This window comes from Carassius auratus, chromosome 46, assembly GCF_003368295.1.
Source record: "Carassius auratus strain Wakin chromosome 46, ASM336829v1, whole genome shotgun sequence".
NCBI classification, from domain to species: domain Eukaryota; kingdom Metazoa; phylum Chordata; class Actinopteri; order Cypriniformes; family Cyprinidae; genus Carassius; species Carassius auratus.
This window is the reverse complement of record NC_039288.1, coordinates 14,656,265-14,680,692: the sequence shown is the minus strand read 5'-3', so window position 1 is coordinate 14,680,692 and position 24,428 is coordinate 14,656,265. Positions and strand designations below refer to the sequence as shown.

Genomic DNA, 24,428 nt, shown 5'->3' with positions numbered 1-24,428 from the left:
TCTCTCTCTTCATCAAGCTTTAAAACAAAAAGGGGACAAAAAGATCATATTGTCTTTGTGCATAGGCTATAGATTAATTAGATAATTGAATATCTAAATTTGTGCCTTGCCGTCTACGGTATTTATTTAGAACTTAGAAAAAAGATGCTGCAGCCAATGAACAGCCAGCGGGGGCTGCAGGACGACTCAACCTCCGCAGACAGTTTTTAATGTTTATCAGACAATAAATACTCAAGATTTTGCTTTAGTATAACTCACAACGAGTTTCACACACCTTCTCCGGCCACGTTGAGTTGTTGACACTTAACAGTGGAAAAGCGACACATGCGCTATTCACTTGTATAACTTAAGGGTGAATGGGTAATGTAGTTTCTGCTCTGGGTGGGATTAAAACAGATGTCCAAATGAGCGTACCGTACGCTACAAGCACGTTCTGGGCGCACGGAGAGGTGGCGGTACGCTCAAGAGCTATATTTGGAAGTGGCGGTACTGAGTACCAGTGCCTACTGGCCCACTTAAAGCACTGGCAATGACTATACTTTGGAATTTTTTTGCAGTCCACTTAGAATTCAACATGGAAATCATTTTTGTTTTTTATTGGCATTGATTGTTTTGAAATTCAAATTGTACTTACATGCCTGTGTTTTTATTTCTGTAATAAATATGGCTTTCAAGCCAACAGTTAATTTGGAGGATATTGATGGTTTATTGCAGGTATGTTGTTTACATGAGAAAATCTGTGTTACAAGTTAAACAAAAATTCCAATAAACAATCATATTTTGAATTTAAATAGTTTCTTTGTCTTGAGTTTACATTAATTATTTACATTTTACATTTACATATCCAAAAAGTTTCAGTCTTTTAATTGCGATTAATCGCGATTAATCGCGATTAATTTTAAAAAATTGTGCGATTAATTAGTTAATTTTTTTAATCGATTGACAGCACTAATTATATTATATTATTGGCAATTTAGTTATAAAATATGAAATTCAGATTATATTTAAAATATTGTTAATTATTTTTCTTTGCCTGTAAAACTAATTTCAAGCATTTAAGCGAATGTTGATTAATTTCAATTATAATTGAAAGTGTTTCCAACCTTTAACTTGTGTTTATTGTGGTTTTGAATACATGGTTGCAGCAATAATTTACAATCAGTATTTTTTCATTCATTCATTCATTCATTGAATTGTGAAATCTCAGTGTATATTGTTGTGAGATTGGTGTTAGCCTAGCTTAACAGAGAGAACCATGGGTCTTTTGGTGGTGGATCTGGTGTTTGTATGTGTGGCCAAGTTTATTTTGAGTTGTGCGAGTTTGTGCTGGTTGGCGTTCTGTGCTGCTGGGAACATTATAGATGAATGCCAGGACTCTTGTCTTACTCACTGCCATCTGTTCACACATCTCCTACCATTCTCAGTTTCCCGCTGAAACTCAAAGACTCGCTCAAACTCTCGTTTAGAGTACATTAGTGTAGAATATCACATTTAAGCATTTGTTTATATGGCTGCTTTCCCTCATCAGGTTTATTTGGAATCTTTTATGCATAAGGTTGATTCAGAGCTGCATGATATAAAGCGCTAGCACTTTTCATTATGTTACTGTAATCATCTGTTTTGTTAGTGATGTTTGCAGCCATGGTGGTTGGATCTTCATCTCATCTCCTCTCCTTCCCTCTCCTCTTTCTGTCTTCTACCACTTTTCATGTGTTGTACTACTTCTGCATCTTCAACTACTCTCCCATTGTTTTTCACAACTCTTGTGTCTTCTATTTATCATATAATCTACTACTTTTATGTTGTCTTCTATTTTATTCCTGTTTTACTACTTCTTTTCGTCTTTTACTATCTTCAATTATCTTGTGTCTAGTTCTTCTCATATCTTCTGTTACTTACAGTTTCATCTATTGCTTATTTTGCGTATCCTCTGCTAACTTCTCACCTTCATCTAAAATGTCTCGTATCATCTACTTTTTGTATCATCTACATTCTCATCTCTCGACTTCTCTTCTGTCCTCTCCTCCAGTGTCTTATCTTTTCTTCCCTCTTGTCATTTCTCTTCTTGTCTCACACTACTTCTATCCTCAGTTTTTCCTCCTACTACTTTCCATCTTGTCTCATCTCATCTTGTCTTGGCCCATCTCGACTTGTCTTGTCTATTCTCTTGTCTTCTACTTCATCTCCTCTAGTTTTGTCTCACCTTATCTCACCTTTCTTCTTTATTAATGTTTGCTTTTCTTTTCCCTCACAAGTCCTGCTGTGTCTGTGGCCACATATGTTGTTCTGTTGGACAGGTGGTAAACCCAGCACACATTACAGCTGATGTAGAGACACTGCTGCTGTATCTTCACCTCAGATAAGCGACTGTATAACATTAGTGAAAAAGCTACGATTCTCTCTTACTGTCGCTGCTATTGTGAGTGATGGGGAGTATTGTGCTGGTTTCATGAGGTGATGAATGTTGCGTCCTGGCTCTGATCTCATGCTCCTCATGCACACCGAAGCACTGAGATGAGGGAAAAATCAATATTATGAGACAACAGAGCTAGAGCGGTTGACCTGACCTGAGGGAGAGATGAAGAATGAGAGACAAAGCTATGAAAGTGACTGAGTACAAGAATGAAGCGCCGCTTTAGAAACACAATCCAGAGAAGAAATAGCCACAGCTTTGATGATGGATGAGTCACATATCGTCCCCGCAGCAGGTGATGTTGTGTTGAAGCTCCATGAAAATGTAGACACATTAGCAGATGAACATAAGAGCAATTCGCCTTACAGGCTAACACATAGACTAATTTAGTTGGATTGATCACTCAATCATTTGTTCTACTGCCTTGATGCAAGCCAGAAGATAAGTGGGAGAATATGAGATGCAATGCATTATGGTTTGTCATGATGTCATTAATTCAGTCCTGAGTGTCCGCATTAGAGACATTCCTTGTTTATATATTTGAGCAGATATACACAGGCCCACATGCCATTCCTGCTCTCATTTAGAGGAGAAAACATGATCAAATTAGCCATGATTTTTCATAAACAAACACTGGGCTGGGCAAAATGTATAATCTCCAGAAATGTGCTGAGTTGTTTGTGTAATTTTGTAGCCACAGAATCTGAGTGTATGGTACATTTAATACATATTAAGGAAGTTGTATTGGGTACATTTTGGCATTATGTGAAAAAAGTGCTTCTTCAGACTCTGTTTTTTTATTAGAGCTTATATATTAATGCTCATTGTAATTTATAGCTGAAGGAGTATAAAATGTAGCGTTTTTAATGAATCATTTAAACATGTTACTTATTTATTGGTAGTTTTCACGCTATATTTTCTCAAATATCACCCATTACCTATACTAAGAACCTTGAAGCTCCACACACATCTGCACTCAGTGTTTTGCTCTGACTGAGGAACAACTGATGTCACCATGGCAGCAGTCAAGGCAAGCGGAAAACAGCCATGAGCATGAGGTGACACAGCACCATCTTCACTTTTGCATATGTGCATGTGCTTTCCTGTGTGTGTGTGGGTGTGGGTGTGTGGCTTCTGCATTATACATTGAGACCCTCTAGCACACCATCTGGAAGCCTCTAGAAGGTCCACCAATAAGCCTACTCGCATGTGACTCACGACTGGCATTAAATCAGTGTAAATAGTGCACACATTTAACCCTGTTACCCAGCACTAATGCAGCTGGAGAGAGGAGAGGTCTTCACAGATCCGTGAAAAGCATTTCACGTCTGTGATTTCATTGAGGAGTTTCATCCCACATGTCCGTTAATGTTGTAATTAGTAGCATAGCATGATCCGTGTGTGCACACATGCTGCGCCACTAAAGCCCATCATAAAACATGGCAATAAACACAAGACACTACTCTGTAATGTTGCAAAAGTTTATTAGTGGCATCCATTTCTTAGTTTTTTTACAAATAAAATTAAGTATTATATTTTTCTGAAGTTGTTTTTCTTTAAAATGTCTTGCTACTCAATTGAATATTTAGATATTTCTTTAATGCTGTTAATGTAAACAGTATTTTTTTCTTTACTTTTCTCTTTTCTTATATTATGTAAATTATTATTATTATTATTATTATTTTAAATATGGAGGAGCTATGATGAAAAATATGTTTGTTATAAGAAGGTTATTTGATTTTGCTGTTTTGATTAAAAAAATAAATATATAGTAACTAACAAGAAGACTTTTTTAGACCAAATCGTTCTAGTGAAAGGATAACTATTTTTAAAAACCTTGCAGTTACAAAACATCCTAAGATTGTGGTGCAGTGTTTTTCGACTTTCAGAAAATGTTAAAATCTAGATGATCTTGATTTATATTGATCTGGAAATGTAAAAATCGAGTAGATTGTTCTGTAATTTGCTTTAAGTGACATTTCTTTGGCTAATTCAAACCTTCTCTTGTTCTCACAGGTGATCTCTGCGCTGTCCAGAATCTCCCACAACAGCATCGCACAAATCAAAGGCATCAGGTAACGGACTTCCTTCACACATGCTGATAGTGTTTCCTTTCAGTCGTGGTGTGTCTCGAGTCTTGAGGGATCTTTCACGGCTCTCTCTCGGGTTGTACATTTTATCCGGCTCCGTTCAGAGCCTGGAAGGGAGAAGCTGTTGGCACAGACTACCTCATATGTGTGAAACCTTTGGTCCAAACCCATGAAGTGTGTGGTTGTCGCTCCCCTCAGGTCTTTTAGTAAGGAGGGATCCCTTTTTTTCCAATAAGTCACTTATGGTCATCAAGCCTGAATTTATTTGATAAAAATTTATGTCACACTACCTCCCTCTTCCCCTGCAGTGGTCCCCAGAAGCATATCCATCGGAAGTCTCACATGTCTGCCGAACATCAGGTAGGTGGGGGCGTAACCAGTGGTACTGTGTACACTGTTGTTATAGGCCTGTACCATCGCCGGGAGTCTGTCGACCCAATGGCCTTGCTGTTCCTCCTCTAAGGTTCCTAATAAACTCAGCAAGGTCTGATTAAACCTCTCACACCCCCCGTTCCCTTGGGGGTGATAGGGAGTCGTATGGGTCTTCTTGCATCCGTACAGTTGGCACAGCTCATGGATCACCCTGGACTCAAAGTTGGTTCCTTGGTCTGAGTGGAAAATTTCAGGGCATCCAAATGGTTGGATCACATACCTCCAAAGGGCGTTGGCAGTCGTAATGGCGGTTTGGTCCACAGTTGGGATGGCCCAAGCATACTTAGTAAACAGATCGGTTACCACAAGGATGTTCTGGATCCGATCCACTGGCCGTCCCAAAGTCAGATAATCCATGGCCACCATATGTAGCGGTGCCTTGGCCTGCATCGGAACCAGCGGTGCCCGTACGTCCTTCTTGGTCTTAAACAACGTGCAGCGTGGGCACCTCTGAAGGTAAGTCCTCGTGGCACCCTCCATTCTGTCCGTCTCAGAAGAAGCCCCATTCAGCCTGTTGACTTCGAGTCTGCTGTATCCCTGCTATTCGTCTGTATTGTGAGAAGTGTTCGTTCCTTCCAATGCATGTGAACTGTATACTTGCCTGAAACATCCATTCTGTCTGTCTCAGAAGAAGCCCATATTCAGCCTGTTGACTTCGAGTCTGCTGTATCCCTGCCATTCAACTGTATGGAGAGAAGTGTTCGTTCCTTCCACTGCCTGTGAACTGTATACTTGCCTGAAACATCCATTCTGTCCGTCTCAGAAGAAGCCCCATTCAGCCTGTTGACTTCGAGTCTGCTGTATCCCTGCTATTCGCCTGTATTGTGAGAAGTGTTCGTTCCTTCCAATGCATGTGAACTGTATACTTGCCTGAAACATCCATTCTGTCTGTCTCAGAAGAAGCCCCATTCAGCCTGTTGACTTCGAGTCTGCTGTATCCCTGCCATTCAACTGTATGGTGAGAAGTGTTCGCTCCTTCCAATGCATGTGAACTGTATACTTGCCTGAAACATCCATTCTGTCTGTCTCAGAAGAAGCCCCATTCAGCCTGTTGACTTCGAGCCTGCTGTATCCCTGCTACTCATCTGTATGAGGAAGCCCCATTCAGCCTGTTGACTTCGAGTCTGCTGTATCCCTGCTATTCATCCGTATTGTGAGAAGTGTTCGTTCCTTCCAACGCATGTGAACTGTATACTTTGTCTGAAGCATCCATTCTGTCTGTTTCAGTAGAAACCCTGCACAGCCTGTTGACTTAGAGTTTGTTGCATCCTTGTGGCCCACCTGTGCTGAGAGAGGTGACTGTCCTTTGTCACGAACGTGAGAGGGGCACGCTTTGTCTGGAATATCCACTCTGACGGTGTCAGGAGAAGCCACCTTACTGTAAGACCGTGCACCTGCCGTATACGTACTTGACTGATATCATTCACCTCAAATTCCGTACCTGTGGAAGAAGGAAGGAAGGCTGGAATTACATACTTACCGGAGGAGACTTACCGGACCCCTCACTTGCCAAACACATCCCCACCTCAAGGCTGTGTATCTGCCGTGTACGGACCTGACCGATATCCATCCGTCCCAAATTCTGCATCTGTGAAGAAGGGAAGGGAGTTTGGAAGTATTTAATTACCAGAGGAGACTTACCAGACTGCGGGCTTGCCGATTGTATTCCCACCTGTGAAATACCTACTTGACCACCCATCTGTCCATCTATTGCGGGGCCCGCACAGAGGAAGAGGGCGGGAGAGTCCCCGGTCGCTGCATTGTTTACCTTCAAGCCCTGAGGGTAACAAAGAAGATTTTAGTTTAGGATTCCCAATTTGTTTTTACTTCAAAATAAAACTTGTTAAATTTATTCTCTGTCTCCGACTCTTCCCTCTGATACGCTCCTCGAGGTGGTCCTGGTTTAGGGGAGGGCGCAGTCCAGCTTGGCCCCCCTGACCTGTGACATTTACTTAGTGGATTCTGAATTCATTGCCACAGATTTTGCCTATGCTTCGCAGTTTTTCATTTGGTGTTTTGACACAAACTTCTCGTGGGGGCGGGCTTAACAGTGATCTACTCTGATTGGATAGTGAGCTTTTGATGAACAGGTGCTCTCTGACCAGGAAGTAAAGATGCCACTCAGCGGCATAAGCATAAGCGAAATCTGTGTCAATGCATTCAGAATCCACGACTAGCGAAAACCAATCTTTGAAAAACATTAACAAAGAATGAAGCATATTTGAAGAGCCTGTTAAATTTGTGCGAGTGAGTTCATTTTTTTCATTTAAGTTACTCTCAGCATGGTTTGGTTGCATTGTTTTATTAATGAAAGACCCTAGGGAGAGATTCCTCTGCAGCATCTTTATGCCATTTGACCTCTCAGCTAGATTGGTTAATGGTTATTCTGAATGCCTGTTAATTACTTGGCTATCAAAAGACAGAGTGCTGCTTCACTGAGGGAAACTGTGACATTACACAAAAAAAAACTCTTGTTACTATTTCTGTTTTTTCAGCTGTGACCACAAGCTCTTCCTCTGGGCTTCCTTGCTTGCTTGAGTTCCAGCGGGTGAAAAGAACACAAATATGTTACTCTGTTTACTGTATATTGTTCAAATATAGCTTGTTTATTATTACACATGTAAAGTGTTTTAAGTACGCACACCATAAGATATAAACCACTGCTTTTACATATGAAGGTCCTGCTTCAATAATAAGGTCTTTTACTGAGTAGCATGAACAAAGAGAGGTAAAGTGTAAGTGATTCATCATGTTTTCACCCTGTACTGCAGCACCTGTTGACACGATGTTTGGTTTCCTCTTTCATCTGAACCATTGCTATCTCAGATTCTGCTCAGACTGTATTTCTCACCAGATGGGTTGTTACATGCTGATAGTGGTTATGTTACTCACAGTCTATGAGATCAGATCACCCTCTTTTTATTGTATTTTTAGGCAGAATGCTGTTTCTACATTAAACATCAGTGTTCAGATTGTCATCTTTCATTCATACTGTAGTGTGTGCTGCTTTGTTCAGTACCGGGAACTCAGTAGCTCTATTCCAAAGCCTGCTGTCTATTGGCTACCTAGCTTTCGCTAACTGAAATCAAACTTCATAAGTGACTTATTTGGAACAGTCTGCATAGGCCAGAACTCATCATGTGCATCATGCAAATAGCACACATGAGACTTGGCTCAGTTACATTTACATTACATTTATTCATTTAACAGACGCTTTCATCAAAAACGACTTACAAATGAGGACAGTGGAGGCAATCAAAAACAGCAAAAAGAGCAATGATATATCAGTGCTGATAACAAGTCTCAGTTAGCTTAACACAGTACACATAGCAAGGGCTTTTAAATAATATAATAAATAAAAAGAAAACAGATAGAATAGAAAAAGAATAGAGCAAGATAGTGTTAGAGGACTATATATATATATATATATATATATATATATATATATATATATATATATATATATATATATATATATACATACATACATAATTGCATGATAAATTAAGAAATAAAATAGAATATAAAAAAGATTAGAAAGGAGAAGGAGAAGTTAGATTTTTTTTAAAGAATTGAATTAGAACAGTTGAGTGCTAAAGTTAGAGGGTCAAATAAAGATGGAAGAGATGTGTTTTAAGCCGATTCTTGAAGATGGCTAAGGACTAGGATTGAGTTGGGGAGGTCATTCCACCAGAAGGGAACATTTAAATTAAATGTCTGTAAAAGTGACTTTGTGCTTCTTTGGGATGGCACAATCAAGCGACGTTCACTTGCAGAACACAAGCTTCTAAAGGGCACATAAATCTGAAGTAATACATTTAGGTAAATGGGTGCAGAGCCCGTGTTAGTTTTGTAGGCAAACACTTTATGCAAGCAGCTATTGGTAGCCAGTGCAAATGGATAAACAGAGGTGTGACGTGTGTTCTTTGCGGCTCATTAAAAATTAATCTTGCTGTTGCGTTCTGTATTAATTGTAAAGGTTTGAAAGAACTGGCTGGAAGAGCATTGCAATAGTCCAGCCTGGACAGAACAAGAGCTTGAACAAGGAGTTGGGCAGCATGTTCCTAAAGAAAGGGCCTGATATTCTTGATGTTGAATAAAGCAAATCTGCAGGATCGGACAGTTTTAGCAATGTGGTCTGAGAAAGTCAGCTGATCATCAATCATAACTCTTTTTGAAGGAGTTATGGTTGATGTGCCTAACTTGATGTTGAAATTGTAATGAAACAATGGGTTTGCTGGAATCACAAGCAGTTCTGTCTTGGCAAGGTTGAGTTGAAGGTGATGGTCCATCATCCAGCAAGAAATGTCTGTTAGACAAGCTGAGATGCGAGGAGCTACCATCGGATCATCAGGATGGAATGAGAGGTAGAGTTGAGTGTCATCAGCATAGCAGTGGTATGAAAAGCCATGTTTCTGAATGACAGAACCTAATGATGCCATGTAGACAGAGAAGAGAAGTGGTCCAAGAACTGAGCCCTGAGGCACCCCAGTAGTTAGATGTTGTGACTTGGTTGAACACAGCTCGTTCAAGTGTTTTTGCAATGAAAGGAAGAAGGGAAACTGGTCTGTAGTTCTCTAAAAGAGATGGGTTGACGGTGAGTTTCTTAAGTAGTGGAGTTATATGAGCCTGTCTAAATGATGAAGGAAAAACACCGGTGTGGAGAGATGTGTTAATGATGTGAGTGAGTGCAGGTACAACTGCAGGAGAAATGGCTTGAAGTAGATGAGATAAATAAATAATTAAATAAATGTATGCATTAAGCAGACGCTTTTATCCAAAGCAACTTACATTGCATTCAGGCTAACAATTTTTCCTAACATGTGTTCCCCGGGATACGAACCCCCAATGTTGCCCATGCTAACGCAATTCTCTACCGCTTGAGCTACAGGAACACTATGAGATGGAATAGGATCAGTCGGCCAAGTAGTAGGATGATTAGAAAGGATGAGTTAGGAGACTTCACTCAGAGAGTGAAGAGAAGGATGAAAATGAGTGCATGTTTGCTGGTGATATGAGCTTGACTGATTGTGGTGTGGAAAATTGTGCACTGATGTTTTTAATTTTATTAATGATTCACATGGCAAAGTCGTCAGGTATGAAAGATTAAACAGGAGCGAGAGGAGGAGGACAAAGAAGTGAGGAAAATGTTTTAAAAAGCATGCGAGAGTTAGATGAATTGTTCATTTTGAGAGTGAGCGTAGGTTACGTCGAAAGATGACATGTGGAGGGGTAAGTGATGTGTCAGAGACCATGTTGAGGTTAAGAGTGAGGAGGAAGTGATCTGACGTGTGCAGTGGAGTACCCAGTACATGATCAGTAGAGCAGTGTCGTGTATAAATAAGGTCCAGTTGGTTGCCTGATTTGTGAGTAGCAGTAGTTGACACTCGGTTGAGATCAAAAGAGGCAAGCAGAGTGTGGAAATCAGCATACAGAGGTTTATCTAGGTGGTCTTAAGTGGTCCTGGGGGTCGATAGACAACTACAAAATCTATTTTAAGAGGGTAGGTAACAGTAACTGAATGAGATTCAAAGGAGCTGTCGATACCCAAAGATGGTAAAGGATTAAATTTCCAATCATTAGAGATGAGCAGACCAGTACCTCCACCTCTTCCAGTCAAACGGGGGGACTGGGAAAATGAGAAATTATTGGAGAGTGCTGCAGGTGTAGCAGTGGCCTCTGGTTTGATCCAGGTCTCGGTTAGGGCCATGAGATTAAGCTTTGAATGACTAATAATGGAAGTAATGAAATCGGCTTTGTTTACAGCAGACTGGCAATTCCAGGGACCAATAGAAAAAGAAAGTAGTGTATTAGCAGATATTGGCAAAGTGTGCAGGTTGTTAAGATTGCACATTGTGTGAGACGTGGTCTGCGAGTGGTAGTGATAGTAGGGATCTGGAAACATATAATTGACAAGAAAGGATGCTATATGTGTATATAGTTCACCTTGACCTATTTACACATGCAAGATGATTGCTGTGTGTTATGAATGCGCACACACACACACACACACACACACACACACACACACACACACACATGCATGAAAGATGGTGGTGTCAGGTCCTATACAGATACAATCATAACAAATGAATGACAGAAAGCATTATGTACAGTACATGAATGGTTTTACTGCTGGTAAAGATCCAGTGTGAAAGTGCTGTATCTCACTCAGTCTTTATCAAGTCCTAGAGAAAACCAGATTCTGCCGGTAGAGTGATCAGATGGATGCTGACCTGTGATCATCCTTCCAGTGATATTCCAGTATGAGCCGGACAGGATCAGGTGCTCTGGGCTGCTTCGGATATCAAGGGATTGCTGAACACATGCTTTTATAGAAGACCAATATAATCATACCTTTTGCTTGCAGTTTTACTTGGATGATGCAAAATAACAGTCATTACAATTGAGAGAAAAGAAAAAAGGAGATATAAGGAGAGATTTTTAGTCTTTCAATTAGAATTTGATTTTACAGAATATTAAAATGTTACATTTTATTTTTAATGACTAAAATAAATTTCATCATTTTTTTAAATACATGTTTCTTAAATCAAATTAAATTTAGTGCAAATTATCTTAACACATGATAATATGAAAACTAATGAAACACTTAAAAAAAAAAAGCTTCCTAAATGACTGTAATGCTTCTATAAGAATGTGTAAATGTGGTGTATAGTTTCTTTCAGCATGAATGAGCATGAATGAATGAGCTTATCTGTTTTTGTAATCATGCTGCAGTATGTTTTCTAATCTTGTGAAACCTAATAGAAAATGAATCAGTTTCACATTTGTTCCCTGTATATCTTTTGTTCACTTCATGGAACACACTGCCGAATGCTTCAGATGTTTCAATATTCTTCAAGCTCTTCTGAGCTGTCGCTTTTTGGAATAGAGAGCAAATATCTGTTTCTGAGAGATAAAAACCCAGGGATACTGTTTGCTTGGACACAAATTAAATTGGAAGGAGACTGATGTGTCTGCCAGATCCAATTAAAGTGAGGATTGGCCTGATGTGTTTCCGACTGTAATCACTGAGAGATGGGAACAGCTTTCATATTACTCTGATTTCTAATGATCAGGTTTGCCACAGCTCTTGAGTTTGTGTCTTTGTGTGTGTGTTTATGTTTATGCATTAGTGTGTGGGTTTGTTTAATTGTCAATGTGCGGCATGTCCATGTTTATGCTGCTAATGATGCCTGAGGGTTTATTAAGGAGTGAATGATTTTAACTAAAACAAAGACTCATAATTGATCCTATGACAATGCTTGATGTCAACTAATTAGGCACACCACAGTAGAGAATTGTGATGTGATCTCTATTTAGCACAATCCCAAATCTACCCCTTAGCCCTTCACCTTTCCCTTACCCCTCCGTTTCGCACGTTCACTTGAAGGGGTAGGGATGTCTCGATTTTCTTTTGGTTGGAAGGGTCGGGGTAAGGGCCAGATAGCCCTTCAAACGAAGATTTTTCTTAAAACAAAGGGGTATGTATTATCTCGGAAACATGGCTGCTACAGCGAACAAAAAGACACAAGCTTTTTTGGCATAGATAAAGATTTTAACGAAAAGTAATCATTTGTTTTATGTTACATTCAATTGTGAGTTCATATTAGCGGTCATGTTACTCAAAGAAATGTTTGCAAAAAATCGCTAATATTTGCTAACGTCATATCATTACAGACTGCATGATAGTGCCACAGCATATGTCTAATCAGGGCGATAACTGCCGTAGACTAATCCCCCCAATAATTGTAAATTATTAAAACCATTTTCTCAAATATTGCCTATTCGAGAAAGAGAGAGAGAAAAAGAGAAATTGAAGTTGCATGTATTAGCGTCTGTGCGTTTATCTTTTTAGAGTGAGTTTACTTAAAGGGGGGGTGAAATGCTATTTCATGCATACTGAGTTTTTCACACTGTTAAAGAGTTGGATTCCCATGCTAAACATGGACAAAGTTTAAAAAATTAAGTTGTACGTTTGAAGGAGTATTTCTGTGCCAAAAATACTCCTTCCGGTTTGTCACAAGTTTCGGAAAGTTTTTTTTCGAGTATGGCTCTGTGTGACGTTAGATGGAGCGGAATTTCCTTATATGGGTCTTAAGGGCACTTCTCCCGGAAGAGCGTGCGCTCCCGTATAGCAGAACAATAAGAGCACAAAACACTTCACTGATCAGAGCGAGAGCGTCGCAAAATGTCACAAAAGGAGTGTGTTTTTGGTTGCCAGGGCAAGAAAACCCTGCACAGATTACCAAAGAAAAAACAGCATTAAGGGACCAGTGGATGGAGTTTATTTTTACAGAGCATCAACGGAGTTGCGCAAGTGTTTGTGTTTGTTCCCTGCATTTCGAAAATGCTTGTTTTACAAACAAGGCCCAATTTGACGACGGATTTGCGTGTCGTTTATGTCTTAAGGATGATGCAGTCCCAATGAAAAAGGGTCACGATCGTGTGTTGGAACCGCATGCGGTGAGTAAAATTGCTTAAAATATCTCTGCCTCCTTGTTAGTGCGTCCGCCTCCCATGGGAGACCCGGGTTCGAGCCCCGCTCGGAACGAGTCGTTGCTGCTGCTGCTTTCGTTCAGTTTCAGCCTCGGGATCTGATTCTGGATCATAAATATACGGCTGAATCTGACTGTTAGCCATGGTTTGTTTTGGATGATGGTTTTTTCCTCAAGGTAATGTCAGCTTCCAAACGCTCTCTACGCAAAAACCTACTGGCGCTCGTGATTCTTTTGCTACGCCCACACGTCACGCCTCCAGTCGGTCGTGTTTTTCCGGGAAAAATCGGTACAGACTATCTTTCTCTTATGAATATAATAAAACTAAAGACATTTTGGAGTTATGAAGGATGCAGTACTACTCTATAGGTACTCAAGATTAACAGGATATTGAGTGAAAACGAGCATTTCACCCCCCTTTAAAAACAGCGATTGTAACCTCTCGTCGCTGGAAAATATAATGTAGCGATTCAGTATTTAAACTGTATTTAATAAAAGTCATGGGGCAGCATTGATAAGCTGCGCGATTTCCGATATGTGTGTCTGTCAGTAAGCAGCTCATTAATATAGAACGATAGTTAAAGGCTCTAATGCACACCAGCACACCAGTATATGTGTGTATTGTAAGAGCTAGACGACGAATGATAACGTGTGATGGCATAGTTGTGGTGTCCCAATCCTTAGGGGAAGGGGAAGGGGTAAAACACAGAATTGGGATTGGGCCTTGGACACCCATTAATGCATTTGTTTCTTGTGATCAATGATAGATGGATAATTGGATGGATGTGGAAAATGGTAATAATAAAGAATATTTGTATATGTCCAAATTGGTGTAGGTGATGTATTTGGTTAAACAGTATACAGCATTTAACTGTTAGAAACTGACTTTGGAACTAGAAAGGTATATTATATATAAATGTGAAATGATCTACAAGTAACATTTTTTCCAGCCAGATCCCTACAAAATGTTCCTTGATTTAGATGTAATTTGCAAACTGTTTAGATGAGCAAACAATGGTATTTATTCAGTCATTATGTTTCAAAATGTTCATAAATGCTGGAAAAACCAATAGAGATACAGTAAATACCGAACCTGTAAACTGTTGCTTTACTTTTGCTTTGACAGGAGATGTAGGAAACACAGTTTAATTCATATGATTAATTTGTATGACATTTGTGAGAAGGTTTAACCTTCTTTTCTTATAAACGTGTCTGTAGCAGATGAGATGGAAGTGCTTTTGAACCGAGATGTTTAATTAGCGATTCATTTGATGAAGCCTTGTAAGCAAGCTAATTATTTTGCTATCAGCAATTATTACATCATGCGATACAACATCTTTGTGTTATGAGTTCAGGATGGTGATAATCATTCTCGCTCATCAAAATGCATCTGAGTTGAACATTTATGCCATCACCTCAAAGATGTAATGCATCCATTCAGAGGTTGTTTTCCTGCTGACAATGACTGAAATGCATTGTAATAAGGAAATGAATGATGTGGCCACCATCTACAATTGAGCTTCTCATGGTGATGTTCCTTGTTACGCTTGATTGCATGTTCTTAGGTCATGCTCTAAGTGCATGCTTGAACACAACCCAGACAGTAATGCAGACTGCTCTCTTCATGTCTGTTTTTATATTTCACATGTATGTGCATTTATTTGATGCATATACACACACACACTCACACACACACATCCATATGGTGTGTATCTTTAATGTTAAAGCTATTAGTGATGTTCTCTGTAAGCAGTCGGAGAGCATCTCTCTCTCTCTCTCTCTCTCTCTCTCTCTCTCTCTCTGTCCATCAGAAGGCATAGCACCTTCCTTGAGTGTCGTGTTTCTGGGAGGTGTGAGGTAAAGAGTTGGTCACATTTTCAGGGTATATGTGTGTTTGTTAGTCTGCTATTTTGTGGGTGGGGATGTCCAGTGTCAGCATTGCTTAATAAAGGGGGTTCTTTGTGCGTCTAATCTAAAAAAAAAAAAAAAAAAAAAATTGACAGTTTGCTTAGATCATGTGTTGAAGCTGTCTAGTAATATGACTCAAGGTCAGAGCCTTTCCTTCCCTAAAGCTCTGTATTTCTCTCTCTCTCTTTCTCCCTCCATCACTGCGGTTTGACAGCTCTGTAGGGACAGGAATACAGCATAGTTATGATTGAAGTGCTGGCCTTCTGTCATCATGAGGTTGAAGCAGATTTTTACATTTTCTGAGGAATATGTCAACAGTCTATGCCTGTGCCATTGTCACAATGCAGGGGTATTGTGGGTAATTGCCAGGGCATCACTGTTTTAGGTAGATTATCATGTAGATATTTTGTTCAGCAAAAGACTAAAGTTACAGTTTGTGTCAGCAAGTAACTTTATAAGTGAGTCATAGAACCGCTCATTCAAATGATTTATTCAAAGCACTGATTCATTCACTAATATGTGTAAGTCAAATTTATTTGTTCAAAAACAGTGTTAAAAAAGTGAAAGTCATTGAAGTGAATGAATAATTTGAGATGCAGCGGTTCTTTCGTGGGTTTATTTATATTTTGCTAGGATTGCTAGGAATGGTTGATAGGTTTGACTATTTTTTTTAATGGTGGCTTGGAGGATGCTTGGGTGTTCTGGTTTATTTAAATCTCTAATAATGAGCCAGAGTAGAAAAAAATATATTTAAGGAAGTGAAGCCACATAAAAGCCTGTGCCATTTACGACCTGACAAATATTAAATACACATATGGCTCATTTCATTTCACAGAAGAGCAGCAAAAGCATCCAAGTTAAGAATTGGCTCTTTTCTATCATAATGTGAAGAGCTCCATAAAGCCATAATGTTTTGTGTTGGTAAGAAAGACTGCATTATTCAAAGCTGTGAACCACGTCTATTAAATTGTTGTGACTTTGACACGTTAAAGTGAAAGTGACCAGGCCTGCCTCAAAATCACTTTATTTTCCACGCCTCATGTTTTTTACATGCAGCACAGCACCTTTTGCCCCACATGATGTGTGAGATTAAGTGATTTGATGAGATCTCTTGAGGAAGAGCCATGCCATAAATTGAAAAATTGATCGGTCCTCCATTTGCAGCTTTCTAATTGTTATGTTCGTGAGCCCAGGATTTAAAACTCCAGCTGGTCGGCTCTCTGAGGAGTCTAGAGTCTGACCCGCAATTACTAAGAAAAGTTCTGAAGTGTTTGCGTTTAGGTGTTCCTGTCAAACTGCAACTGTATTCTGTCGGAAATCAGATAAGTGCCTTTGAAACATCTGTCTTATTGTTACAGACGTCAATCACAGAGGAGGTGGACGGCTCATGAATAAACCCACTTGTTGAATTATGGATGTCATAGCAGTCAATCGTGCTGTATTCTTTCCTTCTCTGTGTGCTGTGGCTAATGCTCTCTTTCTCATCTCTTTTCTCTCTGTCCCCAGGCCCTTTCCATCAGAGGACACAGCGGTGAATGAAGATGATGTGTACCGGAGCTTGGAGGAGTTGGCAGAGTAAGTGTTTTTAATCATAGAAACAGAGTATAATGGGAATTAATAAATGTTCTCAAATGTTTAACAAGTTCCTTAAGGTGTGGTCCCATTAGCGATATATTTTAGCAGAAGTTTGTGCGCAACAAAGATCCATTGTGTATTGTAAATAGCGTAGCGAGGAAAGAAGTCACTTTCAAACCAAGAAGCTTTCTGTTGATCAGTGCAGTAATTTTGTGTGCCCCTGCCCCTTTAATTAAAGCGCCCTTTCGGTGTGATCCGGGGTGCATTTTATACAAAGGGGGTAACCCCCCTGGACCACAATTTCTGACAACAAATTCTACCGAGGGGAAACACCATCCAACCACCCCCAAAGTAGAATACCACCCCCACCCCCAACCAGAATACTCACTAACTAATTGTGAATAATTAGGCAGCTGGGCCGATAGGTGTCATATATTAGCAGAGAACGGCATGACACAGGTGTGTTAGTGCAGACTGCATACATTAAACCTCTCAGAATGCCTGTTAGAAAGCCGTAAATGGAAACCAGTTTATGTCAGACTCAGACCACAAACAGTCTCAATTTAATAGCTGCCCAAAGAAGTTCTTTTTGGTAAAAGTTTTTTTTTTTTTTTTGTGAATGATTATTTATTTATTTATTTATTCATTCATTTTTATTAATTCAAAATTTCCTATTTGAATTCCCTTTGCATAAAATCTACAGTAGTACCTTTTAAAAGTAATTTATTCAGTAGATTATCCACAAGTAGTTTAGATGTTTAATATATAAGCCATTTTTTATTCAATCGCCAGTAAAAAAAAAAAAGCACTGGAAATCTGTAAAAAAAAGGTATTGTTATTATTTTATTTTTACCTGGGGGTCTTTACGGCATTTCCAGAAATACCTCATCTGTCAGCAAGCTATTTAACTTTACCTTGGTTACATATTTACTGGTTACTTATCAGAATTCACAAAAGAACAATTTTCAATACATCACTTGAATCCAAATGTTTGCAAGCAAAAAAAAATCAACAAATGCAAGAACAATTTTGTCAACTGGCCTTTGGGCCACCTTTACTGTTGATTCCTGGTAAATGTTAGGTTTTATGTGTATCTTTGACATTTCCACTGTCGCACTGATCCGTATCAACTTTAGACGCTGCCTGATATGGCCTCAAGTGATTGTTGACCTCTTTCAATCTTCTTGATATCTCTCTGCAGTCTGTCCCCTCTTTGCATGCAGATTCATGTCGAAACACATTTCAGTGTCTAATCTAATAGAGGTTAAACCCATACCCAGCACACAAACACTCACTGCACCACCAGTGATGGAACAGTGAATTTGCGTGAATTAATTAAACTACCCATCCATGTGGACCCATGACCTTTAACAGCCGTAAATATGGTTCAATTCCTGCACGATGCTGCCATCTGATTAATGAAAAGCTCCGCGATATGATGCACCAGGACACAGTTTAACAAGCACTTTCATCAGGCTGCTCGGAGCACTCTTAATTGGACTTTGATATCATTGTCTGCATTAATGGAAATGTGCATGAATGGGTTTGCTGCAGTGCTGCTGAACCTCAGAAGTAATGTGGCTTCAATAGTTTTATTATTTATAAGCCCGTGCCTGTTTCTGTTACTGTAGATTGGAGATGTTTCTCAGAATTGTGCCATAAATGGTGCCAAATGCAGTGTGAATGAGAAGACTGCGGATTGTGCTCAATAATAGTGTTGTATCTTTCGGTTATTGATGTAAAGAGTGTGGTTCACTTGAGGGGATAAATAGTAGAAAGTGCTAATCAAGGTGCTTTTGTGAAAAGTGAATGGTGTTGAAGTAGCTCTTTTCTCGGCCTTACTCTTGAATGTGAGAAATGACTGAGACACTCCTCTTCAAAAAAACATTAAAAGACAGACAGTAGCTGCATTTACATGGACCCTTCTAATCCGATCATAATAGGACTGAAAGCCCAATCAGAATAAAAATGTCACATGTAAACATTTCAATCGGATTGAATTGGCTCGATCCGACTAAAATTTGCGTTTTTTAAGCAAAACTAAATTTACGTTTTAAAACAAGCCTCAAATCAAATAAATAACACAAATAAAAGTAATCTCTTCATATAAACAAAAAAGGCTTTGCATTTTACATGAGAGGCAGCCACTGCATTTTAATCATGATCCAAATAAATATGCTGCATACATGCAACACGGGCAGTTTTTAATCTAAATTAAATTGTATAATTTTAAAATTTAAAGCAAAATCAGAATGCTTAGGCTTCATTTTTGTAAAACTATACAAAAAAAAATATCTGAATGAGATGCAGATTCACTCTCTGCCAGTAGGTGGCACTTAAAGTGTTTCCTTGGTTTCTGCTGTAAACAAAGCAGTGCTAGCTGAACTTATGAACTTTAATATGCATTATAAAGAGGCAAGATGAAATAAAAAATAAAAAAAACATCTAAACTTTCCTAAAGACATTAATTTCCCCTCAGACATACATTCATAGGGCCCTATTTCAATCTAAACACAAATTGTAAAGCGTACTGCGCAGGTGCACTCAGGCCATGTCCAAATCCACTTTTGCTATTTTAACAACGGAAAAAACGGTTGGCGCACCTGGGCGCATGTTCTAAACGGGTGTCCATATTCTCTTAATGAGTAATAGGTGTTTTTTGGGCGTAGCGTGCAATAAAACAATCAGAGTCTCATCTTCCATTCCAGTGGTATAAATATGGCAGTGTTGTTAATTCTGAGTTATTATTTGTGAGTTATCTGTGAGTTCACATCCAATTCAGCCCTGTTGGTTTTCCCAGCATCACCATCTCTTTCCACTATATTTAATGTGTTCTTTCAAAAACTGACAAAGCATGAAATTGTTGAATTTTAGCAAGCAGACTGTGTCCCTTTCTCTATCAAATAGCAATCAGATGTGTTGCTGTACATCATGTCAGCAATGATTTACTTCATCTTAACTGTTAACATTCTCACTTGAGGCATTGTGGGTAGTGGAGCCTGAGGCTAAAGCACTCTAAACGTCCAGGAGGGACAAACGACTGCCATTGGCACCTGTCTCTCCTGGCACCTCAGGTTGAACTCGGGCGACCTATTCAGGCAAGATGATGGATGTGTTTGAAAATTTGACACATTCAGTGCAATCCTCAAATAATGTACAGAACATCTCAACCAAGTAGTTTTGCACTCCGAGAATTCACATGCTGCCTCAGTGCTGCTTATTTAGCCCTCACTAGCCCTTCTGTAGGTAACCTGAAACAAAGATTTCATTAAAATGAGAATTTTCTTTAGTCCACGTGACTTATTTCTGTAAGTATATAAAGTATATTTATAGTACATACGTACATATAAATATATATATATATATATTATTTGTATAAAAAAAATTTTTTTTAAGAAATAATTTTGATGATAAATAATTTTCTTAATATAATTATTTTTTTTCTCTCACAAAATGTCATTCTTTCATTAAGGCTTTTTTAGTCATTATGATATCATTATCATGAACATCTCATTGATATATTGTTTTTGCCTGTGAAAACAAGCTATGTGTGAATATATATATATTTTAAATTTTGAATAAATCAGTGGAAAGGACAGTGAGTGTCACATCATTGACCAATCTGTTTTGTAATGTTAAATATTTGTGGAATGAAGGAATTTTGAGTAAATGTATACAATTTTAAATTCTAATTTCAGCAATTGAATTCTCAGCAAATCAGAATGTATAATCTTAATTTACTGTTATTAAATTATTATTGTTATATATTAATATTATATTAGGTATCAGCCACCCTGCTGTCTTGAAATGTATGTCAGCTATTGAAAAACTAATTTACGTCTGTGCCGTGCTGATGCTCTTCTAAATGCATTCAGTTTCTTTTTATTTTGTTTCTGGTCTTTGGATTTGATTCAAGTCCCAGGGGAGACTAAAAATTGCTTTTTTGCCCAGAACTGCAATTTGTTGTCTTCAGAGAGGCTTTGAGATGGTCTGAGACTCAAGGTCACATCTTCTGACAAATATGCAAAATGTCGCCTGTGTGATAACATATGTACAGATCTTTACACCATGTTGGCCTCTTCTAGCACACTGGGTCAGTGTGGCTGGGCCAGTGTGCCAAGCAAGCAGAAACAACATGTGGTCCTCTTTTCTTGCCATCCCCTGAGTCCATATGTAGTGTGTTCTCCCAGTGTTATGAACTGTTCCCCTTATCTTGCCTCTCATTACTTCATCCAGGGTTACTAGGATCAGTTCTAGTGTGACAGTGTGTGAAGTGAACTTTTATTGACATACTGCTAGGAATTTGGGATGGATCCTTTGCTCTTCTCTAAACATGGTTTTCCCTTTCTGGGTTTGTGGTTGGCTAAGCAAAGGAAAGGTTCAAGAATGTTGTTAGACAAGTGAAATCACTCGTGAGTGGTATAAGAACAATCTTTGTGGTCCTTATGGTTTAGACAGCACAAAACCACAAAATATTTCATAATTTCAATGTATTCTTGGTTATGGCCCAAATGGAGTCATACCCCGGTATCATAAAGAATCTTTCCGCACTTTCAGTATACATATTATGACTATATAAGCCATGTTGAAATCATAAACTAGTTATGATTTTTCCATTGGCACTCAGAGATGTAAATGTATAATGCCCAACTACCAGAGCCACAAGTTGGATCAGCCTTAATAACATTAATTTCACAGTGGAGCTAGTTTTTGGTTTGTTGTATTCTTGTATAAAGAAGCATTTTGTGCTATTTCCAAGTGCTCATGCTGATTATGGCCCAAAGTTTGTGATTTTACATAATTATACCTAATGGGTTCATGTCATTGCATCCAAAAGTAGATAACCGTTTTGTGCTATCCAGATTTTAACAACAGTAAGAAAAAAGAAAAAAACTAAGTTTTTTTCTTTAGTCCACTGTGCAATGATAGATGGCAGCTCTGCAAGTGTGGAAAGTCAACTCGACTAATGAGGGAGGACAGCAAGTCATCCGTCCTTCAGTTTGAACTGGACAACCTCCATTCATACTTCAAATAATCCCTTCTCCATGTGTACACAGTGCTGCATGTTAGATTGAGGCCAACAACTTTCTTTTTATTAGCCTGTCCATTTCTACCTTCTGTTCAAACATAAGCTTGCGTGGAAAATGACAACCATTCAAATCATGTTCAAAAAGGTAATTATTTTTAATTCAGCAATTTCACAGTTCTTCAAAGCGAAAGTAGTCTTATCCATGGAATGGTCCTGCTGCAAAACACAGTTTTAATGAAAAACGGTTCAATAAATTTAGAGCATTTCACCTTTTTTCAAACTTGTCCTTTAAAGAAAGTATTGATTGAACGACAGTTATCCCAAGAACCTTTCTATTACAATAGTTCTATTAATTTGTTATATTAATTGATTATGGTGCTTTACACTCCTGTGGGCTTTGCAGTATAGGATGGAATCCGAATGAATAGTGCAAGTAGAACATCAATGAATTTTACTTCTATCTTGCAAAGCAATGCAAGATGTGATAAAACAAACAAATATAGGCACATGCTTTGTTTAAACAAACTCTTTAATAAGACCTTCTAGTAATACATCAAATTACCCACAATGTCCCCTGAGGACTATTATCAAAGAATCCACACATTGTTCACTGTAAGTAACAGTGGATTTACTCTTATTCAGCAGCCTCATCTACAAACTAAACATTTCAGTCTCTCAAAGAAATAAACCACTCAAAAACTGTACTCTTGAGTAGCATTTGTTCTGAACGTCATGTGTGTTACTGAAGGTGATGAAGTTCTTTATAAAACTGTACAGCTGTTTTCTCTCGTTTATATTTCAGGCTGCTTTTCTGGATTTGCAGTTATAGAAGGTCACACAGATAGATTAAGACCCAGAAACTTATGCTAGACTAGCAATCCTCCAATCACTGGCTTCCATCCATCTATGCCAGTCTTGATTCCGATTTCTTATGATTCAGTGAAATGGTTTTGGATATAAACCAAGATGGTGATGGCTTAGAAATGTATGTAGTCTACCAACACATTAATTCATGCTGGCTCACTGTATGATTCTACTGTACTACCTTGAACTGTTCATTTGTGAATTGAACATTACTTGGACACATTCACTTCTGATATCAGAACTCTCTAAACTGTAATGAAGACACATGCATTTTCTGTAAAGCTGCTTTGAAACCATTTGTAGCCTATTGTGAAATAAATCCAAATATATTTGAATTGAATTGAGTCGGTGGATATAGTTGTGCACTGAGCAGCTAGTCTGTTATCTCTTACAAAACCCTACAAGACCAGCTGAATCCCTCTAAAACCAGCAAAAAGATCCGCAAACCAGGTTTGCCTGGTTTAAAATGTTTTGTGAAGTATTGTGCTCTGTGAAACAATTAACTTTCAGTTTGTCGCAAATAAATCATTTTGGCAAGGGATTGCTGCTGCAAATCAAATCACACAAACTCCCTGAAGCCAGCGGAATCAACACCAGTAATTTCTTATCTTTGTTGTTCCCCTAGCAAAATATTCTCTTAGCCTTCATTAGCATTGAAATAATAACGTATTTTGATAAAGAGCATGAAGTGTTATATAATAGCAAAAATATTATATATATCTTGATGCAGATATACTGCTGCATCTTATTATAAAAGCAAATGTTAATGTTGTTATCATCACTTGTTTTGGAAGGGATGACTGAAAGAAGGATGGAGGGATCTGTTTGTATCTCTGTTCTCCATGAGCTGATGAGGCAGTGAGCTGATCTCCTGGGCAGGCGTTTGATTCAAGCCGCATTAGCTTTTCACACTTGTTTTAGCCTGCAATTGAGCACATCCGCAGAAGTGCGGAGGGAACTTGTTGCTGTCTGGTTGCAAAGCCATCTGGTATGTGTGTTTGAGAGAGTGAGGTCTTCTCTTAGGGAGGGATGAATGACTGATTTGATTGTTGCTGTGAGGCACAGCTGGGACCAGGACACCTTCTGTGATGGCAGCCCGTTTTATTCCGACTGTTCCTTTTCTCCCCGGAGGGAATGACGACAGAGTGTGCACTGATGAATGGCATCGCTACGGTCTCAGGGCTCTTTTCGATGTCTGATAAAAGCATGCACAAGCTAATCAGAGCCGTGAACTGTATGTGATGACACAGACTATGTCTGTCCCTGACCAGGAGAGATGGGATAAATTGATATGATCTCTTTCATGTTGATCTGATACGTTGGGATATTTTGTAAGACACTTTCTATTTTGACACATAACAATGGATATTTTAGTGCATTGTTTTGTGTCTTTGTGCAGTACTTAGCGTCAAGTGATGACGAAAAGTTAACTTGACACTGCAGACCTGGTACATTGTGACTGGCTTGGAGACAGTTATGTCTTTGGCACATCATACTTCCATGGACTACTGTTAAAATATATATTTAAAAAAATAAACACACCAAAACATGCATTTATTTGATGAAAAAAAAAAACTGTAAAAAAATATTATTTCAATTTAAAACAATGGTGTATATTT

General features: G+C 38.7%; 1 protein-coding gene across 10 annotated transcripts in view; it reads left to right on the top strand.

Moving 5' to 3' along the window:
- The window catches only part of vav2 (vav 2 guanine nucleotide exchange factor), a 157,858-nt gene that overhangs the window by 103,501 nt on the left and 29,929 nt on the right, over window positions 1-24,428 (top strand). For all 10 annotated transcript variants that reach the window (XM_026235033.1, XM_026235028.1, XM_026235026.1 and 7 more), the window contains exons 3-4: window positions 4,430-4,488; window positions 16,848-16,916. In XM_026235033.1, the coding sequence (XP_026090818.1) occupies window positions 4,430-4,488; window positions 16,848-16,916 (128 nt within the window). The remainder of the gene's footprint in view (window positions 1-4,429; window positions 4,489-16,847; window positions 16,917-24,428) is intronic.